Source organism: Aulostomus chinensis, chromosome 23, assembly GCF_037954235.1.
Source record: "Aulostomus chinensis isolate RoL2024-O1b breed Wild chromosome 23, RoL_Achi_v1.0, whole genome shotgun sequence".
NCBI classification, from domain to species: Eukaryota; Metazoa; Chordata; class Actinopteri; order Syngnathiformes; family Aulostomidae; genus Aulostomus; species Aulostomus chinensis.
Window position 1 is genome coordinate 16,287,857 of NC_141342.1, and position 16,636 is coordinate 16,304,492.

General features: G+C 43.0%; 1 protein-coding gene across 2 annotated transcripts in view; it reads left to right on the forward strand.

Moving 5' to 3' along the window:
• lhpp (phospholysine phosphohistidine inorganic pyrophosphate phosphatase) overlaps positions 1–16,636 on the forward strand; it is a 51,590-nt gene that overhangs the window by 16,688 nt on the left and 18,266 nt on the right. Inside the window, exon 7 of one of the 2 annotated variants that reach the window (XM_086194933.1) lies at positions 10,792–11,553. The exons of the other annotated variant lie outside the window; for it this stretch is intronic. Coding sequence (XP_086051059.1) covers positions 10,792–10,888 — 97 coding nt within the window. The 3' untranslated portion in view covers positions 10,889–11,553. Of the gene's footprint in view, positions 1–10,791; positions 11,554–16,636 lie in introns of those variants that run through there. 2 annotated transcript variants of the gene reach the window in all.

Sequence of the window (16,636 nt, forward strand, 5' to 3'; positions counted from 1 at the left end):
GTGTGTGTGTGTGTGTGTGTGTATATATATATATATATATATATATATATATATGTGTGTGTGTGTGTGTGTGTGTGTATATATGTGTGTGTGTGTGTGTGTATATATGTGTGTGTGTGTGTGTGTATATATGTGTATATATATATATGTATATATATGCATATATATGTATACATATAATATATATGTGTGTGTGTGTGTATATATGTGTATATATATATATATGTATATATATGCATATATATGTATACATATAATATATATGTGTGTGTGTGTGTGTATATATATATATATATATAAAAATATATAAATATATACATATATATATATAAAAAAAAATATATATATATATATATATATATATAAATAATGTGGCTGCTACCTTACATGTGTTTACATTTTCAGTAGCAGAAGCAGGTGACTCAGCAGTCCCTTAACAGCAACAAACAAAACACTCACGCACAGTAAGATAATAGACACGCTGATGAAAAGAGGGAGTTTATGTCTGGTTCGCACGGAGCCGAAGAGGATAGCTGTGTGATGATGTGTCATTAACTCGAGGTGACGACTATCCAGCTGTGCCTTGTGGCACTAAATACAAATATGAATATGTTGTTTTTCATTTTCATGTGGAAATTTACCTTCAGTTTCATGAGCCCACAAAAGACAACATACATGGCAGCAGTAGGTTAGCATTCATTAGCATTTACTTGAAGCATTCTTACACCACGTGCACACCAGGGAGGACCACCTGGGATCCTAGTTTAATTTATTACTTCGACAGGGACAGATTTCTTGTCATTTGTCTCATCTCCCGGAGGAGCAAAATTTAAAATTCACTGTACAGTTGAATGGGTGGGAAGGTTTTTGACGAATTCTGAGTACTCTTGACAGTTTATTTTGTGGTTTCCTTGAGATAAGACCTCCCTGTTCTCTGTGTCTTGTTCCCTCCTCCCAGGGTTCAGATTAGTGATGATCATATGAAAAACAGGGTGCTCTCAGCTCTTCTACGTGGCCTCCAGAATGTTTTTAAAAAGAAATTGATGAGCTTGCATCACAAGAGGAGGCATTGTGGACCTTTCTTCAAAATGTGGTCAGCTAGGCTGCTGTTGATGTATGGAACAAGTTATTTACCATCATCAAGCGTTTGCCAAGTAATGATTTTTGGCTGCATTTGCCGTCTTGCGTGATGAGCTCTCCGGTCTTAGTCATTCTTCTCACTTAGTAACTTTATAACCTCCGTAGGGAAATTCTTTCTCAGTGTGGTGCACAATTGGTGTAAACAATTACAAAACATGACAATAAATCAGCATTAATCACAGCACTGCACAGTTGCCTCCAGTTAAATGCTTGTCTAATCCTAGTACATGGATTCAACATTTCTAAGGAGAAATTATGACATTTTTGTGAAATGAAAATAAAGTAGAGACAATGATGAAGTTTTTACCTACTCGCAGACACACGTTAACTGTGCAACACGATCAAAAACTGCCGTGACACCTCGCCATCGTCTAGATCTTTTGTTTTTGGATGTTTGCTTGCCTGGTCGAGGCAGATGGCCACCCACCTGGTGCTTAGCTTGATTTTTTTAGATGTTTTTTATTTTATTTTTTTTTAAACAGCTGGAGCATCTCCTGCCTCAACCTCGCTGTGGTTCTGGCCCTCACCACCTGGTTGAAAAACGAAATTCAACCTCGCCTTTTTGTTGTTGTTGTTGTTGTTGTTTTTTTAAGAGCGAGAGAACAGTTAGCATTGCGGTTGTTGTTGACATTAGTTCACGTGCGATATCCTATCGCTAATTAAAAGGCAGTTTCTTTTGTTGTAGCCAAGTGTTTGCTCACAGGAAAATGTTGGCTCTCTAAACTAAATTAAAGAATTCTATTAGGTATGACTGTTTTATTCACCTTCATATCCATACAGCACACACACACACACACACACACACACACACATTCCTGATGCCACGTTGTCCTCACAGGTCATACAGCCCAAAATCACAAATCACAAAGGGGACCCGGGGAATTTAACAATCTGTGCAGCCTTACAACCCCCCTAAAGCCTACACCCTTGATTTGTACAAGGAAAAAACTCACCACAAAAACTTTGGAATGAGCGACGGCGAAAGGATTGCTCTTCCAAGGTGCACTGACACGCAGTATCTGTTTTTAATTCATGCTGCTCGATGTTCGAGCAGTTAAGCTGCTGTGATACTTGGATTTATTCAGAGGTTCGGGTAGCCATGTTTGGAAGAGCTCGCTGCTCCGCATGAGGGGTGGAGCACTTAACCTGAAGCACATATTACACTTTTTGATTTGAAGTAATTTCCTCTTCTAATATTCTTTTTTTTATTTTGGACAAGCTTGTCTGATTAAAAGAAACCCATGCTTGTGCAATGCCTCATGTGGCCATTTAGGCAAAAAAACAAGCAAAACAAAAAACAACCAACTGCACATCTGACCAAACACAGTTGTAGTGGGTGTGTTCCTCTCAGTGCGCATTATTATTGAGAGTTTATTTAAGCCATCACATAGAGTTTTTAAACAGTATTTCACTGTTTAAGAGTTGAGAAGGAAAACTATGTGGGTGGTTTGGCAAATGCACTTTTGGATAACTTCTTCAATAACAACAACAACAACAAAAAAAAGCAGCGTACCAAAGTTTCCATGAGTTTTTCTGTGTGAAGGCTCAGAATATTTTGACATCTCAATACATAAAGGACGGTGTGGCTATGGGCCTCCATTTTCCAAAAACTTAATGTGGAGTAATTGCACCCAGACAATTTATCTTGCTTGTTCTGCCAGCTAGTGGTCGCACCACATTCTGGTTCCACACACGGTGCTGCAGTAATGTACATCACAATTGGTCGTGGAACAGACCGCACTTGACCACACCTAGATGTGATCAAAGCCGGGGGACTATCTGTCCGTGCAGCAAAAACATTCCCTCAGTGAAATCTGGTGTGAAGTTACCTGACCACACCAGTGGTTTTGACTTTTTTTTTTTTTTTTTTTTGCATTTTTAGCAGATATACTATGTGTTTCTAACATGTGCTCTTTTTTTCTTAATGTCTGAAAATCTAAGAGGGGGATCCCATCGTAAGTTTACATGAAGTTTTTATTGTGTTAGTCTAAAAAGTTGAATTTCAAATGATCAGTTCCGATGTCATTGTCTGCTTCTTTTGTCTGCATTTTCCAGGGGTCCAGACAGTAATTTTTTTTTTTTCCCCCTCAGAGCTTCTCCATGCTAGTTGATAAAGCAGGTTGACGTTGTTCAGGCCTTACAGAAAAAAGAAAAAAAAAAATCTCTGTTGACATGTTAGTCTGAAATCATAAGGGGTTTTTTTTGTAAATCATTGGTTGTACCTCGGAGTTCTGTACATGTTCCACAGGTCCTGCGGCAGTTTGGAACCCGGAGGTCAAAGGAGTCAAAGTTAAGGCAAAATTACGAATGCTTTGGTGAGAAGAAGGCATTACATTCACAAACATTAAAGCACAAGGACCCTTGAGTTGTAGGAGGAGTGGAGGGGTAGTAGTTGGAGTAGATTCGCCAATATGTCTGCTTCCTCTACATTTTTTAATTATCCAATCATAAGTGTTTGGCAGTGTATAAAAGGAAGCCAGAGGTAGAGTGGCCGCCTAGCAACCGAAGGGTCGCTGGTTCGATCCTCACTTCCCTTGGTGACTGTGTCGAAGTGTCCTTGAGCAAGATACTGAACCCTTAATTGCTCCTGATAAGTAGGGTGGCACCTTGCGTGGCAGCCTCCACCGTCAGTGTTTTTTTGTGTGTGTGTGTGAATGAAATGACACTGTAAAACGCTTTGAGAGCCACTTAGGTAGGAAGCTGCTGTATGAAAATGAGTCCAACTCTTTGTACCGATGAAAGTCGATAATTGACAGAAATATTGACCACTAATTAAAACTCTTCTGTGCTTTGGAAATAAACGGCTTATGGCTGGCTAAGATTACCACTTTAAAAATCTGATTCTATTGCAGTTTAATGAGATATATTTTTAAAAAATAACCTGCCGCACTGTTTTTATGTCTCAGAGAAAAAAAAGAGAAGGTGTCTGGTTTATATCCTGTTCTAATCGCTGGGTTTGTTGTGGGACGGCTAGAAAGTTTCCAGTGGGTGATTTTAACAGTTCGGGAAATTCTCTCTCTCTGTATCTGTAAGAGTTTCAGGACGGAAAAAAAATCTAGTGGCTCTTCACCCTGCAACAAGGGATTCCCCCCTGCTTTTATTCATTTTTTTTGTCCTTCATCGGAAAAAAACGTTAATCTGTGTGAAGTGTTTAAACCATACTGCAGCTGTTTGATGATCATTACTTGACACTATACAGTCTTTTTACTTTAAAAAGCAACAGTGGCTGCATGAGTACGCACGCGGCCACAAACTCAGCGAGAGGATGTGAGTGCTCCGGTTTAGCATCTGTCATCTCTGTTGCCATAACATGCTGGTAACATGGTGGTTTCCACAGTTCACGTCTTCTCACAGGACTCTGCAGCTGTATTATTTCAAGGGAGTTATCTGCGCCTCGTTGGGGGTTTCGTAAATATCGACTGGAGGAGAAACAAGAACGTAGGCGATTCTAAAAGCAGGCTGTTACGTCTCTACTGGTTCTCCTTTATTTCTTCCCCTCATCAATCACTCCCATGAGGTTTTATTTAGAAAAGCCAGTCAAACTGTGATCACATTCTCACACTTAAAGGCCAAAGACTCCTGGAACATGACAAAGTGGCTACCTTCCCTTCGCCCTCTGGGGGCAGGGAGAGAAAGCTTTGTCTTCTCTCAGGATCCTATGTCACCCACAAGGCTTGGCTGCACATAAAGGCTACATTTATCATCAGTCTGTGGTTCCTTTTCAGGTTACGCTTACTTAGCGTGAGCATGGCCTTCACCAGAAACATAAAGGTACTTCTACAAAATGTCGTGGGTTAAGTGTTTTTCCGTCTCTCGCTTGCAGGCTTACAGTTTCTCTCTCAGCATTGTCGTAGCGCTCCTGAGAGTCTACGCTGCAAACCCAGTTGCTGTTAAGTTTTCATGTCTTCGTAGGTGGAAGGTTTTTACACGGAAGATGCAACACGACAATAAAAACACGCAAAGGTTGCAGCGTAGCTTAATTGTCCTCAGGCGCATTATTAAAGTGCTTTTAATCACGAATCCCGTTCCGCCACACTTTGCTGAGCACACCTGAGAACAAACTTCCATGTGCATGCAGTGTTATCAGTTACTGATATTGTTCTGTATGAAAATGTCGTGTTTTTTTCTTTTTTTTTATTTTGTGCAGGATATTTTGGATACTTTGCAATTAACTTCCCTCAGAGGAAATAAAATAAATAACTTCCAAATTTTGTCTTCTCTGCACCAGATCCTCTTGATTATTGCCACATTCTTACTTTTTAAAAAATTCTTCCTCTTTTAACTTAAATGTGCAACGCAAATTGTGTCGATTGCCGCATCTTTTTTGACTCATAAAACTTGACCAACAAGGTGTATTGTGGTTCGTACACTTGGCCAAAAAAAACAAACGCTCAGGTGTGGTAAAAATTCAAATGACTGGAAAAACACATTTAGGGCTCTCACAAATAATCCAAACAAACATGAATGCCAAGTAGCCAAGTATATAAGTGTAATCTAGCAAAAATTTCGGGACAGCCCCAAACTGTTGGCATTCTAGATTCCGGCGAGTGTTTACGTGTAAAGCTAATCGGATTATTGCCGCCCGTGTAAACACGTTCAGCAACAATGAAGATTTCAATAAGTGCATCCCTGCATTAGCCCATGTTTGTTAGCCTTCTTTAATGCCGTCTGTCTGTGTCGCACATGTCGTACCTCCTCCTCACAGATTGGGACTTGCTGTAGTCGCTCAGGCCGATGGCAGAAATCTTTTGTTGCTCACAAATACAAACCTCAAGCTAATAAGAACCATCTTTGAAGAGGTGTTTAGAGTTCCTGTTTTCGCTTAAGAGTTTACAGTAAATGATCTACACTGTCAACAACTGCTTGTTAAGGTCACACTCAAGTTTCCTGTAAACCAGATAGTTGTAGATGTGTTGACTTCCAGCTGCAGGGAAACAAAACTGATGCCGGTTTTCCAAATAAGCTACTGTCGCGGTCTTTTAGAGGAAAACATCGCTCTGAGGGTCACGTACCTTTTGGTTCAGGTTGAACTTTTCATCCCTGCCCTCATGTACACCTTATCTGCTTTATCTGTCAAACGAGAAGCATGATCAGCAAAGGTGGTGGTGGGGGGGTGGGGTTTGGAAGAAGTTGAAATCAAAATCATGAGTATGCAACACTCCGGTTTCCTTCTGTACACACGTGTGAGTGTTAGACATTGCCCGGCAGGAACGGTTGTGCGCTTCGTCCTATGGTCGGCCGCCTCAAATCCTGATGTAGGGGAGAAACCTCCATCGATTCTATGGTGCCACAAGCGACTGAGCATAATAGGAAATGGAGCCCAATAATGTGTAGGTTGTTTGTTTTTTTTGTTTTTTTATATTTTAAATTTCACGGGGCTTGGACTGTCCAGCCGACACCCCCCCCTCCCAAGTACACTTACTGTGTGAGTCATTCGTATCCACTTTCATTTCATGGGGACACAGTCTGACCTTATAAAATACTTCATCTTTTATAGAGCCAAGTATCGTGTTATATATCTATCCATATGACACTTTCCAAGATGGCCTAATCCTCTACTGCCTGAGTGTTATAAACATGATATCCATCCTCTGCTGTCCAGACCCTCATGGTGCACAACTGTCATGTTGGAGCTTTTGTAGTGGGATTAGGGGGCGTATTCCTCACTTTCTGGAGCGGGGGTATGATAGGAACTACTTGAAGAACTATATATATATATATATATATATATATATATATATATATATATATATATATATATATACATATATAAAGTCAAGGGCTACCCCCTGGTAATTATTATATTATTTTCTGCTAATCATTTTTGTTCAGTCCTTTATAACTGATGTAAAACTAAAGGTTTTCCTCGTACATTTATTATTCAAATTAGACACACATTGTAGAGGCATAAAACTGCACTGCGGTATTTCTAGTTTGTTTTTATTTTTTCAGGTTGCCTGTCCTCATTTTTAATGTAATATTTCAAGGACACCCCAGGAGGAAATACTGACTGATTGGCATCAACGGCCACTTCAGCTGAATTGATTTCATCTCTGAGGTCACAAGTCACTGTCATTGTGACCTCAAAAACAAGTTTTTATAACGCCAAAATTAAACGGTTGATTAAGGCAACCTTTCACACGAATAGTGTAACATGATCAAATTGATAGTGTTGACATCTTTTTATCCAAAAGGTCACCTAGTGACACGAGAATGTTATACAAACAAAACAACAACAACATAAACACTTTTCTGGGCAATTTGACCAAATTTAGCTCTTGTTCAGATAAATTAGCTTGAAGCTTTTTAGCTAAGCTTGATTGCCAAACTTGAAACTGTTGATTCTATGTAGGTGCTGCCAGGTTGTGTACCACGTTGTTGTAGAAGCTTCTTTGGAGCAACGTCAATAATTGAAGCATTGTCGTCTGTAACAGCTAGCTGACTGAATGTTGTGTTCTATCTGAATCAAGTCACACTGTCGGTAGTCTCCTCAGGAAGAACAGAGAGCTTCAGTGTTGTGGGCCCAGTTAATTTTCTTTTATTGATTTTGACTTCAAGCTACATGTATGAATCCACCCTCTTAACTTCTTCTCCCTTGAAGGAAAACCAAGAGAGGGGTCCTCCTGTTCCTCTGGTGGTCAATCAAATTGTTTTCGCTAATTCTAAGCCTCGGGTCATTGTAGTTACGCAGTGATGCAAAGCTCAACTTATCAGCCGTGCTCCTGTGTAACAACAACAACAAAAAGTTTCTATGTGAAGACAGAATGTTTTTCTCTGGATGTGAGAACTTCCAAACCCAGCTAAAAAGGAGATATACTTAGTAATTTGAAATGAACTCCTTCACGGTCTACAGTGTGTTGTAGATTGTGGGCTAGAATGGATGTAAGCTAACTCAAAGGAACACACCAACTTTATTTTGGGAACTACAGTTATTTATCGTCGTCCCTAGAGCCAGACAGGGTGATGGACACTTTTCTCTCCTCTGAGTGTGCTGTCACATCAGCTGACTGTTGGTTAGCTTAGCGTGATGAATGGTAGTGGGCGGGAAGTGCAACCTAATCTTTGTCAAAATTCATCAAACAGATAACGTTCAGGATCTTGATCCTCCTCTTTTTCGACGTCGGCTGTGATTAGTAGCGTCACGAGGCACCAGCTTAAACTACCGTGTCGCTTCTCTAGCCTTCCAGCTGGAGTTTACTAACTTCCTGTTGACCTCGATGTTTCTCCAACTCGATAGCAACTGTGTTCAACTAACTTCTTGGCTGCTTCCTGCCTCCTACCTCACGGCTGACCTCACCGCCATGCGAAGGTCGTGCGATGTCATTTAAACTACATCTATCTCCTCACATGTATTGATATTGCATTGACCTGAAGGACACACCACACATTACCTCATGGTAACACTAGCTGCATTGTGTTGAATTTTGCATGGTCACATTGACCTGGTTACTGCTACATTATTCATGGCGGTGAGAGGAAAGCTGCAAAATGAATACGAATGCACACATGCATAGCTATAAGGTGGGAGACTTAAAGCTTCAGGTTGAGGTGAGCGCGTTGCCTGAACTGAGCCGTGATGTGGCCGACCGGCTCCTGTATTCACGCCTGCCTGCATGTGTGTGTGAACTGGGGTTTTCGAGGGTGAGGGAGTAATCCAGCACACACAGGAGACACAACACCACGACCATTAGCAGACCAGCTCACATAACCCGAACACTGACGGCTGACAGACGTGCATAAACACATGGCACCACTTCCCTGCATTCACGGCAGCTTCAGTATTCACCACCTCTCCTCACCCCCGCACCGGCCTCTTATTTCTGCTGCTCACAAATATTTGTCATGGTCCTCTGCTCTCTGAGGGCAGGATTAATGGTGGTGTGTGCAGCACACTCCGAGCTGGACAAAGACTCCCCATCTGGTGCTCCAACCTGTGACTTGGGAACAGAGGCAGCACACACAGCCTGGTCAAGGCAGGCTGGGAGAGGAGGGGAGTCTATAGGCACCACTTCATAAATGAGCAAGAGTCCTGGGCAGTCATGCAGATGAATGAAGGGGGGCGTCTCCATCTTTTGATGTGATGTGGAGGAAAAGAGTCCTGCATAGTGGCCTGGGCCTGCTGCCACGCTAAATGGATCACATTTCCCCTACCAGCTGATTAAACAGCCATATCTACAGCCATCGCTGGGCCTGGAGCCAGGCATGGCAGCAGCCGGGGGCAGATGCCTAATTTTCCTCCGTATAGGAACTGAAACAAGATGGTGATTATAGCCTTGGTGAGGGGTTCCTCTGGTGTTTACACTCGCTGAAGCTAGTACTTTTTTAAAACTACCCGTTTTATCCTTGTACATCATGTTGTAAACACAAAGTCTTCAACCAGACATGTTGTGGCTTATGAACCTCCAACATCAGGAGAGTGATCAGTTAGCAGTTAGCTGGAAAGCATTCAGTGAGCCTCCACTGAGGACAACTTTCAGCTGCTGGTATTTCTGCTTAGACCCTTGCACCTGGGGCGGGGGGGTTGGGGGGGCGGGGTATGTGACTGATCTGGGGGGGGTGAACCTTGAACTTTTTAAGATTTTTGCATGAAGGAACAGACTAAGGCTCGCACTGTAGAGCAAATACTTCTTGCATCCATTAGGTGGTGCTGGGGAACATACACGATGGCGCCATGCATCACGTAAACACAGATGCCTGTAAGACGACGTGCATGACCATGACTTACCTTCAGCTTGTCAGCGTGTGAGATTTATGACCGATCAATATTGTCCACCTCGCCACAGTTAACACGGTTTAACCGAAACTCGCGGTCTTCACCAAGTTCTCAAGGAGTTTCTGACCAAATCTGACACGGATCCAGTCGGCCCACGAGGAGGCCAGCTGATAGAGCAATGACTAATCTGCCCCCAAAATTGAATGGGTTCTCCTTTCACCCACACCACACCCCTCCTCTAAAACCTTCCTCGCTGGTTTTGTGTTATGCTTTTGACAGGCAAACAAGTACACAATTAAAAAAATGACCCATTAGTGGAGGTAAAAATACTTTTTTTTCCCCCTACATTATTAATTATGTTACAAACCCCCAGGTTAGACACCACTGGCATGAGTCACTGAATTATTCTCATTCTTTTTATGTTTAGAATCAGGTATTTTTAGGATTAGCTTCTTCTCTCCTTTTTTTTTTCCTGTAAGCCACCTCTTTTGTCTGTTTAAGTTGCCTGCGGATATTTTATTTTTAAAGAAAGAAAAAAGTTTGGAACACTGTGTGACAGTTGGTGAAAGAGGCTGAGAACATGAGCTTTGCCCACAGGGTTCTCTCGGCAATCAGCTGCACAGACACCTTTCAGTGTGGAGATAGCGACACAGCAGAAACACTGCAAACCCTATTTAGTTCTAAACTTGATCATAAGTGAGCTCTTATGATCGCTCTGGGGCACAGAGCCGATTTACCACATCACCTCCCCTTCAGCTAGACAAGCTCCATACTGGTTCTGCGCGGTTCTGCTCTCCTGAATCCTCTTCGAACCTTGTTCTCTTGTTCGCGTTGGCGCTGGCCCCTCTGCTGGTCTTTCTTGTTAATCAGCCCTTTTGTTTGTTCCGGTTTGTTCCTCTTGCTGCTTGTCCCAAAGCCATTTCCTTCTCCTTCCTCAGGCCCAGCGACGAGAGGCACCCAACGGTGACTGCCGACGGCACTGTAGACAACCTGGCCCGGGCCGTGGAGGTGATCCTCAGTCAGGCGGGGCGCTGAGACACTTGGTGATCCGTCTCGTAGTTCAAGCCAGTATTTTTACTTTTTTTTTTTTAATGGTGAGAGTAAACCGATGAAGATATTTCAATTAACGTGTTAAAAGAAAACCTAATCCTGCAACTGTCAATCATTTTAGGGTGATTTTCTAGCCAGCTGCCTCTGTAGGGGTCCGCTGTGAGTTTGTCTGCACGTGATTGACATAGATGAGATACCTCCAGCAGACATGAATGTGCCTGCAACCAGCTGCTGAGTGACAGACGGGTATAAGTTATGTCTGCAGACTCCGTTCTAGTGTTACGCAGTCGGATTCTTTAGGGAGCTACTGATTATGAAGACAGACTGTCGTCAAACAGGAAATGCACAACTGATACCTAGAGTGATTTTGATGACTTGAAATAAAACAAAAAATTGATTAGATGTTGCTGATAACCAGTGTCATACTTCATTCTGCTTATCCATCTATTCCTGATCAATTTGGGAGGAAGAAAAGTTGGCCTGTGTGACCTTTTTTCACGATGGCTGGCTAGTAACATTTGCAGCATGTTAATGAATCACAACGCTTTTTGAAAGTGATTGAAAGCCGCTAGCGACAGTCAATTAAAAGAATCTTTCTTCTAACTTCTGGAGTGGATGTGATTGATGTTCGGTACGGAAGCAACGTGTCAAATAAACGGCGGTCCTGAAATTCGTTGCGAAGTTATTATTTCTTTCCATTCTTTTGGTGAAATTATAGTTTTGACAGACGTTTCAACCGACATCGATGTCATATTTGCTCCAGACGAAGTTGCGCTCGTGCCACAAGTTGTGTCTGCCAGCAACTTAAGTGAGTTTAAAAACTCTGAAGTGCGTCCCCCACCTCATCTTTTTTTTTTTTTTTTGTCCTACAGTGGCTCTGTATGGGTCAGACACATTGCCGCCCCCCTGCCGCCCCAGTTTAATTTCAGGCATAACTCCTGGGCCCAAACCAGTGACCTGCAAAGACATTTATAATACAAGAACAATAGATGTCAGGGGCAAGGAGTTACAAGGCTTTGCTTCCTGTCTGTAAGACTAAATAAAGGGTTAACAAAGCCCCGAATTTTTTCGCAAGAAATTTCCACAAATCAGAGCCCATTGTTTTACAATGCATGAGTGTGAGAAAACCACACTGGTGTCAAGAAGAGGAAGTGATGGCTCACCATTCTCATGGATCTGAACATTTTAGAACCAGTTCCCATCTTGAACCAGCTCTTGGTTCCCATCCCTATTGTTTCACCAATCTAAGCCTTTAAGCCTTTGTCATCTAAGTTGTTGTTGTTGTTTTTTTTTAAAATAAAAGGACTCGAGGTCTCAGAGCAATGGGGGAACTTCTTTCCCCGCCCTCATCTTTAAGCGGAGTTTACATCATTGCAGCTTTTGTTTTACAATAAACAGAACTCCGTAAATGGGAAGTGAGCTGGTGTGAGAGATGTTGAATGCAGAACTGAGCCTGGTGTGATGAATCGCCGCCGTCCCATTTCCGCCCCTCGTCTGTAAACAAACATTAAATGAGCTTTCCGTCATCAGAGTGGAGCATCACAAATCTGCAGCTGCTTATCTGTGTTTATGTCACACAGTAAGCTCTGTTGGAGACGGTCGTGTCATTGTTACATCATTAACTGCGCATTAACATTCACTTCAGCGTCGACAGTGAAGCTAAATAAAACAATGGGAGGGCGGAGAGAAAATGGTTATTGGGCCTGGCTGTGCCAGCTGGATCATTGAGGCCTTCTGGAAGTGGGGTGTAAAACAAATGATTCTCCATCGCTTGCCCCCAAGGTTTCAGTGTACCAAATAGATTCAGCAAGAACAAAAGCCCATTGCCAAGTCAGTAATTGAGGGCTTTCTGGTTCACTTCACCGTTAGCTGACACAAGCTTGAATGTTATTGGGCAATTAAAGGTAATGAAATGCTATGTGTTATGAAACTCTACCAGCACCACTCCTTTTTTTTTTTTTTTTTCTTATTTGATTGGGGAATAAATATTAATGTACACTGCAAAGTATTAGCAGCTGGTAGGCAGTTTTCTAACACCTTTTTTTTTTTTTTTTTTACACTGTTTGACTCAATGTTTGGTCCATTACGTTACTTGCCTGCTGGCTTTGTATTGTGCGATTAAACCTGACTTTTTTGGGGTTTTTTTTCAAATTAAATCAATTTTTCCAGCGCATGCAATAATTCTGAGGGATTCTCCACCTCCTCTGGGCAAGGTCATCGTCCCTCACGCACGCTCCAGAGCTCGCCAGTTGATAACCACACCTCACGGGCCAAGCAGAGGTCAAACGCTCGTTTCACACAAGTTACAAATTAGCTGTAGTTTACGTCTGCAGGCGGCCGTGATGTCTAAACAGTAATATATTCCTGGTGGAGTGCAGCTTATTGATTCTGTCCTTGTGACTGCAGGAGCAAGATTACCTTTCAAATAATAGAGATGACCTCATTTCAACAGACACGTCTGGGCATGTTTGACTGCTCTGCTGCAGGACAGCATCAACACACTTACAACAACTCGACTGACTGGAGCTGTTGACAGCTATTTCATGCCTCCACGCCAGTGCATGAATGTTTTCAGGTTGTCTGGAAGTAGGACGTCCGCAGGTCCTGCTCCCGTCTACGCAGTACCTCAGTCACGCCTTGAAGGATTTCTTCAAATTGGGTAAAATCACATTTTGATTTTTGTGCTCTAAGAGTTAAAGGTCAAGTTCAACGTGACCAAAAGAAGCAATTTTTTTTTTTACTCTTTTTTTTTTGCGCTTGGAGGTGTTTTTTTCGACACCTTTTAAATGATGAACGACCGACAATTAATCCATCAAAGTGGCGCGTGTAGCTGTGAACTCCTCTCTTTGACCTTTGAGGTTATTCCTGTCAGAAACCTCGGTGATTTGTGGCGCGCTTCAGCCGGCGAAGTGTTGCTTCTGCAGTCACACCGGAACACAACTATGACTGCTGAGAGTAACCCCACCCTCGCCTTCTTCCTCTTCCTCCTCTTCTTCTTCTCTGCCTCTCTCTACAACCTCAAGTCATTAAGCTGATGATCTCATTTTCATCTTCGTTTGATTGACACCTCTGGGACACAGAGCTTTGCAGCAGGAGGAAGAGGAGGCTGTGCTTCTTAGCTCTCACAGGCCTCATGAGGACAAAGTTGCTGATTTGTTGTTTTTTTTGCTGCATTTTTGAATGTGACACCTTCGTTTTTTCTTCTTTTTTTTAAAGAAAATTTGGAAAATATAGATTGTTAATGATTCATTTCCCCTCTATATGTGGGATGATTACCAAAGACTTTTTTTTTTTTCAGGAATGAGAACCCTTGAGAGTTTATACACTCACTGCTGCAGCGGCGAGTCTCTGAGCCAACGTTCATATACCTTTTTTATGTCATCTATTTCGAATCAGCTCCACTTACCCAGCTCACACACTGCTGCTCTTGTAACACATTTACCCACTTTAACAACTGCCAGCTGTATGTTACCTTCAACCATCTCAGCTCATTTGGCTCTTCCTGTTCGACAGGAAACGGCGTGTCAGCTAAACGCAGCACACCTGCAGCTCCAAATGCGAGGTTATCCATGGAAACGTGTGCTTGTTTTGACAGCAGACATTTATTTGTCCCCTCCCTTCAGTGCACGGCGTGCCCGTCCTCGTGGAGCCTCTTGCTCTTTTCTCTCTGCCAGGCCACATGGTTTCCTCACATTTCATCACTCTCCCCTGCCTGCATGCAGCCATCCCGGCAGCTCACAACTGGCAATGTGAAACATCAGGTTTAGAGCCTGAATTTCCTCCCTTCCCATCTATTGACCCCACCCCTTCCTTTCTCTCTGTACAAGCAGTCCAAGATGCGTCTCAGTTCAGAAGTTCTTTACTAACATGTTGACTGATTCCCCCCCCCCCCCAATCTGCGGACGTGACCAAATGTCCACTAAGGCCTCAGAGTCATGGCTCACCAAACACAAAGCATGACCCTATGATGTCATACCGTGTGTGAGCGTGTGTTCAATCCAAAAGGTGGTCGTTTGTCACCCTGCAGTGTAAACTAACTGTCCTGCTCTGCCGAACGTCTGAAGGCTTGCAGCTGACCTCAGTTTTAAGGCTGCCTGTCTCTCTCCGGTGGAGGGGTCCAGTTTCCTTCTGTAGGGGCCAAACAATTCAGCAGGAGTGCTCTCACAACTGCAGCTCCCTAATGACACGACTCCCTCTGGACCCAGTAACTTCGAACTACATGGAGCCTTACGCAAGCTTGATACATCTCTCCCTTGTGGATGCATCCGCACAAACCGAACAAGGATAGAACTTTTACGTCATTTGTATCACACGCAAAGCTTGTGGTGAAATATCGGGATTGAAGTACAACAAAGGGGAATGGCAACTATTTCCCGAAAAGTTGGTGTGTTCCTTTAAACTTGTGTCAACACCAGCTTGAGTACTGCTAAATTAGCTTTTACTGTGGCCATAGAGCAGCCGACAAGCACCAAAACCAAGAATCAGAGCTGACTTTTTGGTAATTTAATGGGGATGTTGAGATCTTTTCGGTGATATTTGATAAGTGAATGAGAGACCTGTTGATATACAATAACTAAAGTGAGCGAATAATGAATAAAGTGTGATGAAAAATGATCATAAGAGCAGATAACACTTTGCTTAACCCTCATAAAACACTTCAAAAGCTACCGCCACCTTGTTTTAACAGTGCCGGCGGGAGTTTGTGGACCAGAACACTGCAAGACACCATTCTTGTTGAGCTCCTGTCTTCTCTCCACAACACAGTCTCCTTTCCCTTCTCTAACTGTTCTGACGAAGGGCCGGGTTTCTGGTGTCCTTAGTCCACCGCACAGCAAGTTTACAAGGGCTTTGTTTACCCCTCTTGAGTCATTACCCGAAAAGGGCTTAATCAGTGAAAAGAAGCGACTCCCATGTGCCACAGTCCACTCTGTGACTGTGTGATTATGACCTCACTGTACAAGCATAAAGATTCTCATGCAACATCATGGTAATCCAATCCATTGCTTGAGTATGCAATAACCATGTAGTTTTGAGTAGTATTTAAACATGGAAGCCGTCAAGGAATCTTTGAATGACTCCTTACTGAGGTGGCTTTCCTTCTCTGCAGCGTTTTGACAGATGTACACGGACCAGCTTAAGCGTGAACATCCAGAATTGGCGTGCAGTTGTAGCAAAGCAGTGAATCAAAGTTTACAACGGTATAATTCTGGAGGTTTGCACAGGCGCCAGAGTTGGGGAGGGGAGGCAGACAAACCGAGCAGCAGCGGCAGCAGCAGCAGCCCTGACACATGGCCCACATTCACAGCCGCCTCACACGTCACTGTGCTCCTCAGAGAAAAAGCCCCTTTTGTTTCCCAACGCAGGGAGGGAGGGAGGTCTCTGGGGTGAACCGCCGCTCAGCCCCACCACTCCACCCGTCATCAAGAAAAAAAGAAATAGAAAAAATAGAAGAAGAAGAAGGGACCGGACTTCCCAGCCCCTGCCTGGCATCCTCCCTCCTCCCCGCTTCAGCACACAAACACAGGCTCATCAGTAGTACCACTACTACAGCTGAAGGTTGTCTTTCCCTGCGACTTAATTGGGTCGGTCTGCATTGTTGCATTAAAGACATGGCCAACAATGACCCTGCTGTTGTGGGTTCTCCGTTCATGCCAGTGGTGGGGGATTAACTTACCGAGAGTTTTTTAGTTCATATAAAAAATAAATAAAAAATTCCTGCTTCAAATGATGCCT